Genomic DNA, 18,230 nt, shown 5'->3' with positions numbered 1-18,230 from the left:
TATATGCAGTCCCAAACCAGAGGCATGGATCTTGCTCCTCCAGAGTTCAAACATTGGTGAAATGACAGAACAACTCCCTCTGACCTCTGGTCTGTTATCTTTTTATTATATTTGTTTCCTGACAGCCTCTGTTGCAAACACCCTCTCTGCCCATGGAAGGAAATTCAGAAGCCAAGGTCATTCCCTGAAGCGTTTGTCCCAGTAACCTTTCTGAATCATACACCCAGCTCTCCAATGTTACTAATCAGACATTTAAAAATCCTTTAGAGACAGAAGAGGCTTTTGGGTCTCATGGCAGAGTGACCTTGACTTTCAGTTCAACAAACGCCAGGACATAAACAGTACACAGAGCAGATTTAACAAGTATACCCAGAAACTCATGAGCTAGGCCTGACTCTGAAGATAGAGTCATTTTCAAGGTCACGGTTTCAACACAGAAAAAAACGCATTGAATTAAACAGATTCCAAGTTTTAGTTAGTGTTATTGGACCCCACTCTCTGGAACTGGCCGAGCACGCTATACATTATTCAGGTGTTTTGATGAGTTATTCCCGTTGCCATAATAAGATTCTGCCTACCGTGCCATGTCCAGATCATGCTCCATTTATTTTAATAAGAGGGCACTCCCACTCTGGCTAAGGCCCCCTGTCCCTGGAGAAATTTTTCTGTATGTAGATAAAAATCCATCTAGAAAACTGGGTCCCTGCGTGTTCAGTCTTGCCGAGCCGGTTGATGGCATTATCCATTTCTACCACAGGGTGGCGCCCGCGGACCTCAAAAGACGCTGCGGAGGGGCACTGCTTGAATCCCAGCCTCCGCGAACTCGAACGTGGGGGTGTCAGAGCGCCCCCGCCCATTTCAGCAAGGAGAAAACTGCTATCCAGAGAAGGTAAGGGACCTGACGCCAATCGCACTGCTACTCTGGTGAAGGCAGGATCAAAGTCCATGTTTCCACGCTGTCAATCCCAAATTCATCCCAGTGGTTTTCAAACCAAAACAACCTCTCATCTCTGGATGTTTCTTCTAATCCCTCAGAGACCCAGCCACCAGCCCTTGGCTACCTAGCACAAAGCACCCCTGAGGCCTCCAGGTACGGTACTAAGAGTTATATATACTAACTCATCCTAGCCTTCACAGCAGTCCTACAGAGCAGAAAAGAGTGTTTAGGGGCTTCCTGGTGGTCCAGTGTTTAGATGGCTTTCCAGTACAGGGGGTGAGGGTTTGTTTGATCCCTGTTCAGGTGAACTGAAGTCCCACATTGCCACAGGGTGTGGCCAAAACTTTTTTAAAATGAATAAAAGACAAAAATGGTTAAAATGGTAAATTTTAATGTTATATATATTTTACAATTAAAAAAATCAAAAGAGCCATCAAGCTCAATACTTAATAACTATAAGGTTTCCTTAAATATATTTCGCTAATAATAGATAAAATTTGCAAACTTTCTTAAATAAATGCAATATATGTCTCCAAGATGGGATATCAGTAAAAAGAACAGCTTGGGTAACAGCTTTCCAAATCAAAGTTGGAAAGAAGTTCTTAAAATAAAATCACAACTTAAACATCAAAGGAAGAGAGGCAAGAGGAGTAGGGTAGTTCTCACAAAGAATAGGGAAGGAAGGGACGTTTCATTTCACACAAAAGTCAATCAGAACAGACACTAACTTAAAAGTCTGTCCCTCGGACTTCCCTGATAGTCCAGCGGTAAACACATCACCTTCCAATACAGGGGGTGTGGGTTCAATTCCTGATCAGGCAGCTAGTATCCCACGTGCCTCCTGGCCAAAAAACCAAAACATTAAAAGTAAACAAAAAACAGAACAATAATGTAACAAATTCAATAAAGACTTTTAAAATGGTCCACATCAAAAAAAAAAATCTATCCCTACACTTCTGCTCTTGCACAGAGGGGATATTTGAGTGTCATATTGAAAGATAAAGAATTATGAACATTAAAACTGCTATTGTTATTCTCTTTTTGATTGAATAATCTCCTGCTGGAAAACTTCAAAAATATTTCCCAAAATAATTCAGCTGGAATTTCTCATGCGTTCGTTCCCAGGCGCTCCCATAGAAGATTTAGCAGGGGCCGCTGGTGCCCCCCACGTCTTCCCTGTGTTTCTCCCTGCCCTCCAGGCTGTCTGGTTATTGGGCTGGGGACACTTTCTTGCCAGTGGAAAGTAGCAGGGTGACACGTTTTCTTTCCAGGGTAGAGTAGATGAGAGCCAGCAGGCCTTCTCCGTGTGTTTCCCTGTCCTGCTGAATCCCCAGGTGACAGAGTTCACAAGACCCAGGAAACCTAGATCCCAAGATGCTGCGTGTAGATGGGTGTGAGCAGCCTGCCTGGTACCTTCTGCTAGAAAAAGAAAAAAAAAAAACTTTAGTTTTTTTCAGCCACTGAGATTTGTTACCATAACATAGCCACACTTCTATGACTGATAGAAATGATAAGGTGGAAATCCTTATCTTTCTTGCTCTTCAAGTCAGTGCACCTCTGAGCACTTTTTAAAACTCCAACATAGCCGTCATGATATACTAACAAACGCTAGAGGGCACAATGGCGTTGCAGGAAACTTGGAACCATACTGTATATGTAGTAAGGTGTGGGATCTTGCAAAATTAATGCAACAGAAAAATAGGTCGTGGAAAATATCACTAGCTTTGGAAACAACTGTTTTCTTTGTTGGTCTCTTAGCCACATGTCACGATCTGCAAATCACTTTATTAAAAGAAAACTTTCAACACAAAACTAGTAAATTCCCAAAACAGAGGAAGCCTATATACTTTTCCAAATAGGAAAAACTAACGGGAATGGCCTCAGTGTAAGAGACACATTTGTCTTCCATCTGTGTTTTGTTTCTGCCTTCGGATGTGCCCGTCTGCCAGCACTGTTAGGCCATGGAATCCGGACGTATTGTAAACCGGCAGCTTGAGAAAGCTCAGGTTTCTAAAGTCTCCCTGTTATGAGAGGTGACCAGATGCTGCAAACATCAAGCTGTGACAGGAAGCTCCCCTCCCACCCCAATGTCATCCTGCGTGCTGAGCAGACTTCCTTTTCCCGTTTCCTTTTTCCCCTCTTTTTTTTTTTTTTTTTTCTTCAAAGTCTGCTGCCAAAACTGTCTTCCTCTACTGTTGTTCTGATGACATCACCCCTGCCCTAACTTGCCCTTAGTCTCCGGGTCGCAGTTTGCCTTCATTTCCTTGAGCGGCCTTTGGGCCGCCTCTACATACAGTAAGTCTCCTACACACGAACCTTCAAGTTTCAAACTTTCAAAGATGCGAGCAGGGTTCCATCAGCGTCAGATGGGAGTGACATTGCAGCTCGCCCTCCATCTCCTCTTGCTGACGACCCTTCAGCTCTGCCATCTCCCACCTCCTCTCCCTCCTCCAGGCAGTGTGTCTTCTTGCCTGTTCACTCGATGTCAACCTCTGTATGCCAGCTGTAGTATAGTACAACAAGGTACTGTACTGTGAAATTCAAAGTATTCTCTTTATTTTGTGTGTTTGTTTTTTTAAAATATTATTTGTGTGACAAGTATTACAAACCTGTTACAGGGTGGTACTACATAGTTGGTCGTGTTGGCTGAGTACCTAGGCTCATTCTGTTAGACTTAAATGAACACGATCTCAGAACAGAACTGGTCTGTACGTAGGGGACTTTACTGCATTTTTGCCCTGCTGTCTGCTGCTTCTCAGCACTGCTGCACGGGACTGTCGTTCTTGATGTCCCAGTGCTGAGGCATCCTTTTTCACTTCTAACAAAGAAAGTATTCCTACGTCTCTTCCAAACCAGCTTCATGTATATATTCGTTGCTCAAGCACACATTTAGCCCTGTCCGCACGCATGGCATGGTTCTGGATACTGTAAGAGGATATACAGAAGTGAAAGACACGGTCCTCACACTGGAAATGACCAGGTAGCCATTTGTGCTGGGGCTTTGGGAAACCAACTTGACGGATGAAATAGCAGGAGAAAAGTACGCAGTGATACCAAATAACTACACCATCAGAGTTGCAGCCGTGGGGTCATTCTAATTATATTATCATCTTGTCAAAATTATCATTTCAACAAAAAATGACTTGAGTCTTAAGTTGGTGTTAAGGATATGATCCTTATACCAAATTACAAAAACTATTATCTCCATTGCATACCATGCTCCTTACAAAAAAAAGAATTAAAAAAAATTTTTCCACCTATCTTGTGGTTATGACTCTCTGTTTCCAATTCAGAGGGCATGGGTTCGAACCCTGATCAGGGAACTAAGATCCCCCACATGCCTCATGGCCAAAAAACCAAAACATAAAACAAAAGCAACATTGTAACAAATTCAATAAAGACTTTAAAAATGATCCACATTTTTTTAAAAATCCTAAAAGAAAAAAAATCTATTTGCTATGTCTCCATTTGCATGGAAAATTCCATGGACAGAGGAGTCCAGCAGGCTACAGTCCTTGGGATTGCAGAGTTGGACAAAACTTGGTGACTAAGCAACAGCAACAAATATGCCCATATATTTGTTTCATTTTTTAAAAGATGCTGCTTGCCATCCACTAAACTGATTTTCCCACTCACCAAGGAATCACAAACCACAGTATGAAAAGCTTTGCTCTGATAAACTCCCTTCAATTTACAATGGAAAAACTGAAGTGTTAAGAACTTGGGAAACTTACTTAAGTAGCTACGAAACGTGATACATCCCATTAATAGAATGAAGCATAAAAATTATATGATCCTCTCCATAGATGCAGAAAAAGCATTTGACAAAACTCAACACCCTTTCATGATCAAAGCTCTTAAGAAACCAAATGTAGAAGAGACATAGCTCACATAACATAAACTATATCTAAGAAACTCATTGCTATCATCACACTGGTGAAAGTCGGAAAGCTTTTCCTATAAAATCAGGAATGAGACAAAAGTGCCCACTCTCACAACTCCTATTCAGCACAGTACAAAAGTTCTGATCAGAACAACCAAGCAAGAAAAAGAGATAAATGCAATCCCAGTGGAAAGAAGAGAATAGTGGTACAACTCACCATCCACTGGGGGGAAAAAAGAAAAAGAAAATTGTTACTTCCTGTCCTACAACATCAAACATATTCATATGGTCTAAATTTTTTTGGACTTTTTATTTTGTATTGAGGTTATCCCGCTAACAATGTTCTGATAATTTCAAGTGAACAGCAAAGGGGCTCAGCCGTACATATACATGTATCCGTTCTCCCCCAAACTCCCCTCCCATCCAGGCTGCCACATAACACTGAGCAGAGTTCCCTGTGCTGTACAGCGGGCCAATGGATGAACTTTTTTAATGCAAAAGAAAATCACAAAAATACTAGGAAGAAGTATATAAATAATTTTAAGGTTGGAAAGGAGATTTTTAAGACCGGTGATTTAAAAGAAGGGATTACCCTGGTGGTACAGTGGAGAAGAACCTGCCCGCCAATACAGGGGACATGGATTGGATCCCAGGTCCGGGAAGATTGCACGTGCCTGGGAGCAGCTGAAGCCTGTGCGCCACAACTGCTGAGCACATGTGCTGCAGCCCATGACGCCTGCGCTCTGGAGCCCATGACGCCTGCGCTCTGGAGCCCATGACGCCTGCGCTCTGGAGCCCATGACGCCTGCGCTCTGGAGCCCATGACGCCTGCGCTCTGGAGCCCATGACGCCTGCGCTCTGGAGCCCATGACGCCTGCGCTCTGGAGCCCATGACGCCTGCGCTCTGGAGCCCATGACGCCTGCGCTCTGGAGCCCATGACGCCTGCGCTCTGGAGCCCATGACGCCTGCGCCCTGGAGCCCATGCGCCACAAGCGAAGCCACCACAGTGAGAAGCCGGAGCACCACTAGGAAGAGTAACCCCCGCTCGCCGCAGCTAGAGAAAGGAAAGACCATGCAGCAACGCAGACCCAGTGCAGCCAAAGTAAATACATAATTTTTTAATTAAAATAAAACAAAATGAAGACACCAAGAAGGAAGAGATTGATAAATTGACTAAAATAGTTCTCAGTTTCTCTGTACTAAAAGAAAACCCACAAATAAAATTAAGCGGCACGTGAAAACTTGGGGGAAATGTTGCCATCATTTATGAAAAGTAAAGAATTCAAAATCTCAAAATAGAACACTTCAAAATTCATAAAGACAGTCACACCTAAACGGGAAGTTGCTAAAGGACAGATCACAAAATTAGAAATATGAATGGCCAATAAATTTGCAGAAAATCTTGAAGAAAATTTCCTTTCTCCAAATGGATAGTCGGTTGTCCCAGTATCCTACTCTTTCCATTGGAAATTACATAATAGCTTTTCTTTCCTTACTGCTGCTGCTGCGTCGCTTCAGTCGTGTCCGACTCTGTGCGACCCCAGAGACGGCAGCCCACCAGGCTCCCCCGTCCCTGGGATTCTCCAGGCAAGAACACTGGAGTGGGTTGCCATTTCCTTCTCCAATGCATGAAAGTGAAAAGTGAAAGTGAAGTCCTAGCATGCGTTTTATACTTACTGCTTTGATCTAGTCTATGTAGCATAAATGGTGCTAGATGTGCTAACTTTATCGTGATAATGTTTTACAATGTATACAGGCATCAAAGTCATCACATTGTACATCTTGAACTTGCACAATTTTTACTGTTGGATATTAGCTGCTCAGTTGTGTCTGATTCTTTACCACCCAACGGATTGTAACCCGCCAGGCTCCTCTGTCCATGGAGTTCTCCAGGCAAAAATACTGGAGTGGGTAGCCATTCCCTTCTCTAGGGGATCTTTCTGACCCAGGGATCGAACCCAGGTCTCCCCTATTGCACAATGTTATCTGTTATACCTCAGTAAAGCTGGGGGGAAAGGATTAGAGTTCCAAAAGGGCATAAAATTCTGGAACCAGGATTTTCTTTTAATCAAGACATAATTTACATACCATAAAATTCACCCTTTAAAGTGTACAATTCAATGGTTTTTAGTATATTCACAAGGTTGTGCAAACATTACTATCACATTCCAGAATATTTTCTTCACCCTTAAAGAAATTTCATACCCACTAGCAATTGGACAAGAATTGATATTTATTCCCAGTCCAAACATCTTTCCACTGTCATAGCTTTCTATGGATTTTCAAACTGATTACCTTAAGGTAAGTAAAGCTTATTAAGTGTTTATACGTACTTCTAAATGACCAAATTTATCAAATCCTTGCTAGGACTTTACATAATTCTGTGCTGTTTATCATCTCAGGGTTTTATATAAATTTCTGTATTCTCTGACTTTTTTGTTTTGTTTTTTAATTTCTACCAGATTCTTGAGGGTACGTAACAAACACTCAGGAACTAACCCTGTGTACATGTACACTAAACCGACTCAGGAAATGCTTTGTTCTTTGGATGTATAGCTCATCATCTCAAAGGAAATGAGACCGGTGATTTTTAAAGAGAATATGTGAGACTTGGAGACTCTTACAAAAGGAGGAATTATTTTTTTTCTGTTTCAAGGTTTTCAAATAAAATCCATAACTCTTAAGGACCTAGACAATAGGTCCTTAAGACGGCGAAGGAGAATCTAAATATTTTCCTGAACAGAAGTTCAAATAAATTTTAAAAGGGCTTCACTCTAATATAAACAAAATTTCCAGTCTGGTTTTCAAAACATCCATTACTTAGTCTCCAACTCTGCTTCTACTTAAACTTGTTGGAATTCATTTTACATAAAATGAACATGAATGTCAATTTTCTATTTTATGCCAAAATTACCAGGTGTCCGAAAAAAAAAAAAAAATCTCTACTTTGAAGTTAGTCACATTTGGAATTTTTAAATAGCATCCTCTAAAGTATGAATCATTGTACACTGATTCTTCAGTACACGGTTGTTAATTCTTTAGTAAACATGGTTTCAAGTATTCAGAAGCACAGGGGCCCACAGAAATCAATGACCAGAACTCAGTGCTCAAAAATTTGAAATAGCTGTAGATTAGTCCACTGTGTGTGTGTGTGTGTATTCAGTTGTGTCTGACTCTTTGAAGCCCAGTGGATCATAGCCCACCAGGCTCCTCTGTCCGTGGAATTTTCCAGGCAAGAATACTAGAGTCGGGTGACATTTCCTACAGCAGGGGATCTTCCTGATCCAGGGATCGAACCCACATCTCTTGCATCTCCTGTGTTGGCAGGTAGATTCTTTACCACTAGTGCCACCTGAGAAGCCCTAGTCCACTATAAAGAAATAAAAATGATGATGACAATAAAGCTAAAAGAAAAATTTTTTAAATAGTGGCTAGCTCTTCTGAACAAAACAAAATCTCTTTTAAAAATTAAATTAGCTATAAACACTAATTTTATTAGTCTTTAATGAAAATGTCCAAAACTATGTATGTTAACATTAAATTTGGTAGTATAGTAATTCCTTTTTCTCTGAAAAAAAAATCCACATAACATCTTTGAAAATCTTAATATTTAGGTTTGTTGAATTCCAATACAAAGACAGTATCCTGCCATTGATTTTTCCAGTTCTTCAAGTTAATAAAATCATAAGATCTCTTTTAATACAGCATAAAGTGAAATATACAGAATTTGTTAGGAGATATTCTATAAATGTTTTATGAACCAATGAATAAGCTGATTTTTAAAAGATTCAACAACCTTACCTCGTTTGGGTTCTTAGCCATTTTTTTTTAATTTATTTATTTTTAATTGGAGGATAATTGCTTTACAATATTGTATTGGTTTCTGCCATGTATTGACATGAAACAGCCACAGGTATACCTATATCCCTTCCTTCTTGAACCTGTTTTTTTGTTTTTGTTCTGTTTTGCTTTTATCTTTTTTGTGTGGGAGGGGCGGGTTATGACCTATTTACTGACTGTGAGCACTGAGTTAAGTTGACTTGGAAGGTTTAACTACAGTTACTTAACTTTAGCAGATTAAAGTGTAAACTTTAATGTTGATTTAACATACATCCTTTGTATTTGGCAAGGTAAATTATATATGCTGTACATACAGTCACTTTTCAGATATTAGGTTCTTCAGTTGAAGACCATGATTTGAGGGAAATGTCTTTGGAAGACTGCCTTGATAGATGCCAAATACTAATCTCCAGAAAGTTATACTTAATTCATATGTTCTTTCTGAATTGAATTCATTCTTTTAAGGCTAATCTCATACATCTTTTTAAGTTTGCCCCCAACTCTTTCTTAGGGATGTAAGATTACCCAATAAAGAATTTCCTATGAATTTGTAGAATCCCACATTTTTTTTAATAAATGGCTTTCATATGACAGCAAAGGTAGGATTAGAAATAGAATGTGAAGATATAAAATGAAGTGAAAGGGTTAGCTGCTCAGTTGTGTCCAACTCTTTGAAACTCCATGGACTGTAGCCCACCAGGCTACTCTGTCCATGGAATTCTCCAGGCAAGAATACTGGAGTGAGTTGCCATTGCCTTCTCCAGGGCATCTTCCCGACCCAGGGATTGAACCTGGGTCGCCTGCATTGCAGGCAGATTCTTTACTGTTTGAGCCACCAGGGAAGCACAGAATCCCACATTTAAAAAAAAATTTTTTTTGTTTGTTTATCTACTTATTTATTTGGTCAGGCTGAGCAGCTTGTGGGATCGTAGTTCCCTAACTAGGTATTGAACCCAGGCCCATGTCAGTGGAAGTGCTGGGTCCTAACCATTGCACCGCCAGGGAAGTCCCAGAATCCCACATTTTTTATTTGCATTTCCTAATTATAAAGGCAGTTTACCAATTTTAATTATTTTAGAATTTGGAGAAATAAATGCAGTTTTACATAGTCATTGAAATAACACTAAAAAAAGAAAAATTCCTTTCTGCAATCACAGTGACTTTCTGTTGAACAGGTTTTGGAGCATTTCTTATTAGCTGTGTGTTTTTTAACCTCTCTAAGCTGAAGGGATCCAGTCTTCAAATGGGAATAATACTGCCAACCTCCAGGGTGTTTATGAGGATTCAGTGAAAGATGCAGGTAATCCTTGTATCTGTACTGTTGGTCACAGTAATTCATTCACAGGACATTTCATCAAAACATAGATGTTACGTTAAGTATTTGTTGTGTACCTTATTCCCTTAAGGGGCTTCCCTGGTGGCTCAGATGGCAAATAATCTGCCTGCAATGCAGGAGACCCTGGTTCAGTCCCTGGGTGGGGAAGATCCCCTGGAGAAGGGAATGGAAACACACTCCAGTATTCTAGCCTGGAGAATTCCATGGGCAGAGGAGCTTGTCAGGCTACAGTCCATGGGGTCGCAAGGTGTCAGACACGACTGAGCAACTAACACTTATTCCCTTAGAAGGAAGAGCTATTTCAAGTACTGAAAAGCCCTTTTCATATACAAGTAAAATAAGCTTAAATACATTTTGCTAAAGGATTAAAAATGCATTATGGTTTACATCACATAATAAGATCTTGTCTGATTTTAATTGCTCACAGATGTAAAAAATAATGATCTCTACCACTGAAAATACGAAAAGAAGGCCTAGCTTAAAGAAATATTAAAACAGGTTTTCAAAAACACAGCTTTATTCTAAACATATTTTTAACCAGACCACAAAGTTATCTTGCAAAATATTTAAAAATAAAAAGTTCCCTGATTCCAATCCTTTATGTTTTATGATCTGATGTCAGTTAATTCAAGAGATAAGAGCCTGACTGACTTGCAGTTTCTTTTCTAAATCTTTGATGTAGGTAAACATTCTAACTTCTTGCCTTCAAGCAAAGTTATGTTCTACTTTCTATAACCCATTTGTAAAAGATTTCCAGGAAGTAGCAATCTGGTAGCAATTTTAGTCGGGGGTTTAAACTCACTGTCAGAGACACTGACTTATTCTGACCACACATTGGCTTAATGTATCAGGCTAACCACTGGATAATGGCTACAGGAATTGCAAATATAGATCCTGGGAGGAAATTACAAGCCTATAGGGCAGAGCTAGCAAATGGACTTCAACATCTAATGTCAATTTCAGGTGTCTGCTGCCTGAATTACTGTGTTGAGCAGTCTTTTGAGGATGGAGGTGGTGTTCTAGAACAGGGGTCACCAACCCCTAGGATCTGATGCCTGATGATCTGAGATGGAGCTAGAGTAATAATAATAGAAATAAAGTGCACAATAAATGTATAACGCACTTGAATCATCACGAGACCATCCCCTTCCACTCGGGTCCGTGGAAAAATTGTCTTCCACAAAACTGGTCTGGTGCCCAAAGGGCTGGGGACCGCTGCTCTAGGAGAAGACGTATGTATGTGCTTCTGTGCTGTGATCTAAAAGCAGTGACTCCCCGGGGCAGCCAGAGGTGGGGCTGATTGGCCAGCTGTGTTCCCCTCTTGGGGTCTTACATGTGGCTCAAGGCAAGTAGAGTTACCATTGGGGTCCTACAAGCTCTTATCTGCACACAGGCTTCCCACTGTGCATCTGCTTTGTTCTCTCTCTGAAAACCACTGCCTGCTGCTCCTGGCTCCTCTGCCCCCACCCCTGGAGGCTCACCTACTGCCACTGGACCCTCAACTTCACCACCCTACCAGGAATAACCTGGGTCACCTTTGTGTCACTTCCTCCGAATTCCAAATTTCAAGCTAGAGCCTGACAGTTGGGTACTCAGACCAAAGGGCTACACACCGGCTACGGGCAGAGGCGGGGTTCTCAGAGGACAGGACCTTGGGTTCCAGAGACACCTTCCAAAGGTGTCCACCGCAGTCTGTGTGTCCGCTGAGGGCACGTGAGAAGATGCCAGGTGCCATCCAGCTTTGAAACTGCTGTCACAGGACAGAGTAAGGAGCCAAGTTGAGGACAGGAAAGTCTGAAGGTATGGCTAAGGCTAGATTACCTAGGAACCTCAGCCATAACCTCAGACTTCCCAGCTCTCAACCTGGTTCCTTACTCTGTCCTGTGATAGCAGTTTTGAAGCTGGTTGGCTTGAAACTCAAACTTAACATTAGAAAAAGTAAGACCATGGCATCTGATACCATCACTTCATAGGAAATAGAAGGGAAGAAGTGCAAACAGCGGCAGATTTTATTTTCCCAGGCTCCAAAATCACTGCAGACAGTGACTGTAGCCATGAAACCAAAAGATGCTTGCTCCTTGGAAGAAAAGCTATGACAATCCTAGACAACGTATTAAAAAGCAGAGACATCACTTTGCCAACAAAGGTTTATATAGTCAAAGCTATGGTTTTTCCAGTAGTCATGAATGGATGTGAGAGTTGGACCATAAAAAAGGCTGAGCCTGGAAGAATTTATGCTTTCGAATTGTGCTGATGGAAAAGACTCTTGAGAGTTCCTTGGACTGCAAGGAGATCAAAAGAGGCAATCCTAAAGAAAATAACCCCTGTATATTCATTGAAAGGACTGATGCTGAAGCTGAAGCTCCAACACTTTGGCCACCTGATGCAAAGAGCTGACTCTTCGGCTCCTTGGAAAAGACCCTGATGCTGGGAAGGATGGAAGGCAAAAGGAGAAGAGGGTGACTGAGGATGAAGATGGTTAGATAGCATCACTGACTCAATGGACATGAATTTGAACAAATTCTGGGAGACAATGGAGGACAGAGGGGCCCAACAATCTATAGTTCATGGGGTTGCAAAGAGCCAGACACAACTTAGTGACAGAAAAACAACAATATCTAGGAATAGGCAAGGACTTCCCTGGTGGTCCAGTGATTAAGACTCCGCACTTCCCCTGCAGGGGGCACTGGTTCAATCCCTGGTTGGGGAAGTAAAATCTCACATGCCATTTCGTATAGCCAAATAAAATACCTAGGAATAGGCAAAGTGGTGCAGGGTTGGGGGTGGGGGTAAGTTTGCTGACGCTGGTAGGGACTTGTCTACATGCAACAGGCCTGGGACCAAAATGCAGGAGAACTAGGAAGAACTGAAGTCACAGAAATAAACCAGGATGACCCGAGAATAGATTCCAACAGCAAAGACTAGATTTCCAAAAAATAGTCCTGGAGCTGGGGAGGCATACCAGGCACAGGATGGAAATCTAAGATCATAGACCAGGTGGTCAAGAAATTAGACACTGGAGAGAGCAACAAAACAGGGCAAAAAGATGGGTTGGATTTGCTGAAGCTCATGTAAGACTGCCATTTCTTATGTCTATTCATTGTCGGAGATGTCCTTACACATCCAATGAATTGCCCAGTTGAGCACCAGTCTGTGAAGCAACGAAGGTATCAGAAATGGATGGGTTACAGCACCTCTCCACGGAGCTTGGCACAATGAGCCTAATATTCAAGGATGAATAATTTCCTTTTGCCTGATTTTCCAAATCTTTGCTTAGAGGGCTCCTCATGTTCGCCCTAATTGGCCAGGTGGAGGAGGCAAAGCTGGGGTAGTGAAGATAACCTGAGGCGCTGAGTGGACCTAAGGAGCGCCAAGCTTTGGGCAGGTACTTCAAGCCTGGGGGAAGGCATTTTTGGGTAGGGGGTAGTAGTGAGGATAAAGAGCAGAGACCAGTGCATGCACCCTCTGTAGGAATACAAGGCTCTCTAGTTACCAGGAAGAGAAGATTATCATCATAGCCTGAGAGATGGAGGCAGCAGCAGCAGAGGATTGACAGCAGGCAGGAAAGGTTTATTCCAAACACAACCATTTCCTGGCAGAATCAGATGTTTCAGGGTGAGAGGGTGTGGCCCTAGCTAAACTCCAAATGTACTGTAAACTGTACATCAGTCAAGTAATTCTAAGTATTAATAAACAAATTTTGCGCTTCACTTTTGCAAGGACTTAACACATTTCACTCATTTATTTCAAGCTTTCCCCTTTGTCCGACAGACTCACCCAGGGACCCCATGGTTTGGGCTCCTTGACTCCTGAACCCTTAACCCATAAGGTTAATGCATAGCAGATCTCCCTGCCCTGTGGGAGGCTATGCTTCTTCATTTGTCCTTTTCACAAATGAACAGAAGTCACTTGAAAGCAACTTCTATTAAACCAAACTCAGTGAGACTTGAGGTTCTTTGTCCTGCTTGTTTTTTGTTTGTGTGTGTGTGTGTATTTATTTTTGGCTGCGCTGGGTCTTCATTGCTATGTGCAGGATTTCTCTAGTTGTAGGAAGCAGAAACTAGATTTCTCTAGTTGTAGGAGCTTCCCTTGTGGCTCAGCTGTTAAAGAATCCGCCTGCAATGCAGGAGACCTAGGTTCAATCCTTAGGTCTGATCTTCCTCAGTCAGGAAGATCCCCTGGAGAAGGGAAAGGCTACCCACTCCAGTATTCTGGCCTGGAGAATTCCATGGACTGTATAGTCCATGGGGTCGCAAAGAGTCCACAGGACTGAGCAATTTTCACTTTCAGGTAGCAGGAGCTACTCTTCCTTACAGGTACAGTCTTCTCTCTGCAGTGGCTTCTTTTAGTGCAGCTTGTGGGCCCGAGGGCTCAGTAGTTGTGACGCACAGCATGTGGTGGTTTTCCTGGAGCAGGGACTGAACCCGGGTCCCCTGCATTGGCAGTTGGATTCTTAACCCCTGGACCACCAAAAAAGTCCTGTCCCATTTGTTTTAAATATGCCTAGAAATAAATGAGCCACTGAGTTTAAGGTTGAAAAGTCTGCAAGAATATTCACAGACTGAAGCTTGATATTAAGATGAATATTCTAGAAGAAAAAACAGGGAATGAGGTTTAAAAAAATAAAATAAAAATGATGGCTAAGAGATGAAAACAAGGATGAGTGAATGTAACAAAACATGGAGAGATTTTGACACCCTCGCCCACCTTTAAAACTCCATACAGAATATTTTCAAAGCCACCTCACCCCTTATAGAGTTGACTTTAGTATTTTAGAATTGATTTTAGCATATTTTTAACTAGTATTTTAGAATTGATTTTATGAAGCTGAGAAGTGTTTTTTTTGTTTTGAAGATGAGTTTAGGACAAAGATATAATCTCTGTTTTATATAGAAGTTTAGAAAAGTAACAGTTCAAGGAATTTATTTTCTAGTTAAAAAAAAGTTAAATGTTAAGTTTCATGACATGTTTATTTATTCATGTATTTATTTTGGCCAAAGAGGCAGGAGGCTCTTAGATCCTGGATTAGGGATGGAACCTCCTGCCTTCTGCAGTGGAAGTGCAGTCTTAACCAGTGGACCACCGTGGTTGGTGAACCATCATGAAATTTTTAATGCCCATGACACGCAAGAGCAAATGAGGGTTTGGTAGCTAAATCTAATATTAAAGTACCTTTTAGTTAATGTAAATGTCTAAGCCTATCTTTGGTTCATCTAGTGAGCTGAAAAAACATTTTTTTCATACCCTTATATAGAGTTTCCTAAATTCCTAGAATACCGGAATACTGACACATATGATTGTATCATTTTGTGTATATCAAGGATGATTCTGAATTTCGCTGAAAACCACAAAGGAAACCAACAGTCCCAACATTAGTAGTTCTAATAACCTCACTAAAGAGGAAATACGAAGAGGAAGTTAATCTAAGAGTCTGACAGGGCAGTGATTTCAGCAGAAGAGACTCCGTATTCAGCCCTTTCTGACACTGACTGGCCCACATTTTAGAATTCCGGGTCCTTCTAGGCACTCTCCCCTTTCCGTCTAGCGACCGGCTGTAAAATATAGGAGTCTTAGTTGGTGGGTGCTCTGCCTTCGTTGGAGTGGCAGTCTCAGTTTCCACAGCTGTCAAATGGGACAGTAATACCTGTCGCCCGCTCCGGCGCCCCCCGGCCCCGCAGTTCCTCCGCTGGGACATCGCCAGCATCGCCTAAGAATACTTGGTCCCAAGATAAGCCCAAACCACCATTACCGAGAGAGTCGCCAACAGAACTCGGCTTCGGTCCCCTCTCCCGGCAAGGCTGGTTCGACCTACAGTCAACAGGAAGCTCCCGGGGCTGGGACAGGATCCCCGGGTCGGAAGGCGGCCAGACGCGAGCGTTTTTGGACGGCGATCAGGCGGGTGATGAGGTTGTTAGGAACGCCCCCCTGGCTCAAGCGGCGCGACTGAGATTTTACTACCCACGATAAAGGGTGCGGAAGCCTAGTACCGAGGAGCCAAGAGCCAGCCCCCCAAACTCCCCGGTCCTCCCCCACGAAAACAAAGCCCTCGGGACTACACAGAGCGAGGCGAAGGGACGCGAGAAAGCGAGGGGGCGGGCAGCCCACCCCATCTCGCGCGGCACCCGCGGGGTCCGCGAGCGGGGAGGGGGCGCTGTGGGCCTGCTCTCCGCGTGGAGAAAAGCCGCCTCCTCACGCCCCCTCAGCCTGAGCCGCCTCGGGAAGCCGCCCCGGGAAGCAGCCCCGGGCCCCGCCGCCATGTTGGGTCGGGATTAGCGACTCGGTCTCGCCGCAGACGGCGACCGCGGGAGGGGCGGCCCGCCCCCCGAGGGGGCGCGCGCGACGGCGGCGGAGGCGGTGCCGGAAGGCGGGGTCGTCGGAGCCGGGCCGGGCGCGGCGCGAGTTCCGGTGAGCGGGTGACCGCGCGCGCAGGTAGCCCCCGCCCCCGGGCCGGCATGGGGGGCGGGGCCGGGAGTGAGGGCGGGCCCCGCGCGGGGAGAAGGTGGAGCGTGAGGCCGCGGGGTGGGGAGCCCGGGAATTCCCTCCTCCTCAAGTGGAGAGCCGGAGGCCGGCTGTGCCGTCGTCGCTGCCGCCCGGCGCCCGGGACGAGGAGGTGGAGGACGGGAGCGGGCGCCGCGGGCCTGGTCTCCGCCCGCCGCCCCCTCCCCGCCACCCTTCCCCGCTGCTGCGGCGACTCATGCGAGCGCGGCCGGAGCGCAGGTAAGGAGCCGGCGGGGGCGCCGCGGGTGGAGGCGGCCGACCCTGGCCCCGCAGCGCGAGGCCCAGCGCCCGGAGGCGCCGCCGCTCCCGCCCCCGCCGCTCCGAGTCGGGAAGTTCGGGGGAAACTTCTCCCCTCCCCCGGCCCGGCCGGCCCGGCGGGCGTGTCTCTTTCCAGGCGCTACCTGCTCGCCCCCTGCTCGGTCTCCGCCCCGTCCAGTCCTTCCCGGTTCCGCCCAGGTCCGACCTAAGGTCCCCGGAGCGGCGGGAGTCCCGCACTCGCGTCTGTAAGGTTGGAGGGCCTCCCGGCGAGGGGGCGGCGAGGCCCCTTCGGGCCGAAATGGGAGACGGAGGCAGCGGCCCTTCCCGGCCCGGGGTCGCGGGTCCACGGGTCGGCTGTGCCCACGGCATCTGTGCCGGGAGTGCGGGCGGGGGTGGGGCGGGGGAGCCTCCGGCTGCACTTGGTTTGATTGAAAACCGCAACATGTTAAAGTTTTCCTTTGTTTTGGGTTGGGGGTTGGGAAATATGCCGTTTTCAGCGTGCGCTTTTACAGCCGTTCTGCCGCTCCGCCTCCCGCCTTGGTTCGGTTCTCTGTCCGCATGTGTTATAGAAAATCTTGTTTTAATGTGTGTTTTTCTTCTTGGTAATTGCTTCCAGCTTTCGCTCTATTGGGCATGGGGCAGCGTTGTTTTAAGAAGCTCTTCGAAAATCAAGTCCGACCTAGGGACTGATTTTGTTTTGTGGTGGGTGGGCCCCGAGGCGGTTCGGATCGGGTAGAATTACTTTCTGCTTAATTAATTAAAACAGGCACGGCCTGACACATGGTCTAACGATTTGTAAGTTGTTAGAGAAATGAAAAGTTCAGTCTCCACTGGGATCAAACTTTATGTATATGCCATTTATTATGTGTGTGTGTTCCCACTGGTACGTGCGTGCACATAGGTGATCTCACGTACACACACATGTGATTGTGGTATGTTCGTGCATTGCAGCTCCAGGAATGCAGTGACAAAGTTATCTTGACAGTTCTAAGTGTGTTTAAGCCATCCCGTTAAATTATCTGTAGTTAAAACTACACGCTAAGGAAAATATTACTAATACATACATGTGACTCTAGGCATTTAAGGCAAAGGGGTAAAGTTAATTCTTAACTAGCGCAATGGTTAGCACACAATGGACAGGACACACTTTGAATGGACAGGTAATGAAGTGTCCTGTATTACAAGCCGAGGATCTTGTATGCATTAAGTATGGTTTTTCATCTATTCTGTGAGAAAGTTGTATTTCAATATTTATATTTTATTCTGTTGTACTAATAGATTAGACCCCTGCCATAGTTGACCCTTTAAGAAAAGGACATTTAATTGTATTTTAATTTTTGGATATTAGCTAAACTTCAGTGGAGATTTTGAATGTTAGATGACAATTCATTGGGTCCTAAATTTGAAAAAAAAAAAAAAAAAGACTGCTCTGAATCTAAATACAAGACAGTTCATATCCACGTTTCCAGGATGAAAT

At 44.2% G+C, this 18,230-nt stretch overlaps 2 protein-coding genes across 5 annotated transcripts in view; one reads left to right on the top strand and one right to left on the bottom strand.

The window, feature by feature from the left end:
* Positions 1 to 1,363: 1,363 nt before the first annotated feature.
* On the bottom strand, positions 1,364 to 6,294 carry LOC129636267 (uncharacterized). Of its 3 annotated transcripts, none has more exons than XM_055559656.1 (2): positions 5,413 to 6,294; positions 1,364 to 2,356 (listed from the first exon to the last, which is right to left on the bottom strand). In XM_055559656.1, the coding sequence occupies exons 1-2, from the start codon at positions 5,893 to 5,895 to the stop codon at positions 2,300 to 2,302; spliced, it is 540 nt and encodes a 179-aa protein (XP_055415631.1). In that variant the 5' UTR covers positions 5,896 to 6,294; the 3' UTR covers positions 1,364 to 2,299. The 3 variants fall into 3 exon arrangements, with proteins under 3 accessions (XP_055415631.1, XP_055415632.1, XP_055415630.1); XM_055559657.1 differs by having other exon boundaries at positions 1,364 to 2,353; XM_055559655.1 differs by having other exon boundaries at positions 1,364 to 2,353; positions 5,495 to 6,293.
* A 9,997-nt stretch (positions 6,295 to 16,291) lies between these two features.
* The window catches only part of YES1 (YES proto-oncogene 1, Src family tyrosine kinase), a 64,388-nt gene continuing 62,449 nt past the window's right edge, over positions 16,292 to 18,230 (top strand). Inside the window, exon 1 of one of the 2 annotated variants that reach the window (XM_055559653.1) lies at positions 16,292 to 16,426. The gene's annotated coding sequence lies outside the window, so the exon portion shown is untranslated. Of the gene's footprint in view, positions 16,427 to 16,598; positions 16,715 to 18,230 lie in introns of those variants that run through there. The other variant, XM_055559654.1, reaches the window with a different exon arrangement.

The sequence above is a fragment of the Bubalus kerabau genome, chromosome 21, assembly GCF_029407905.1.
Source record: "Bubalus kerabau isolate K-KA32 ecotype Philippines breed swamp buffalo chromosome 21, PCC_UOA_SB_1v2, whole genome shotgun sequence".
Taxonomy (NCBI): Eukaryota; Metazoa; Chordata; class Mammalia; order Artiodactyla; family Bovidae; genus Bubalus; species Bubalus kerabau.
Note: the sequence above shows the minus strand (reverse complement) of the source record. Positions and strands in the feature narration are given on the sequence as shown.

Coding starts and splice junctions, on each gene's coding strand:
- LOC129636267 (XM_055559655.1), bottom strand. CDS start 5,895: ATGGTCTTTCCTTTCTCTAGCTGCGGCGAGCGGGGGTTACTCTTCCTA. Junction 2,354..5,494: donor CAGGCTTCAGCTGCTCCCAG/GCACGTGCAATC, acceptor TTTTTCTAGCAG/AAGGTACCAGGCAGGCTGCT.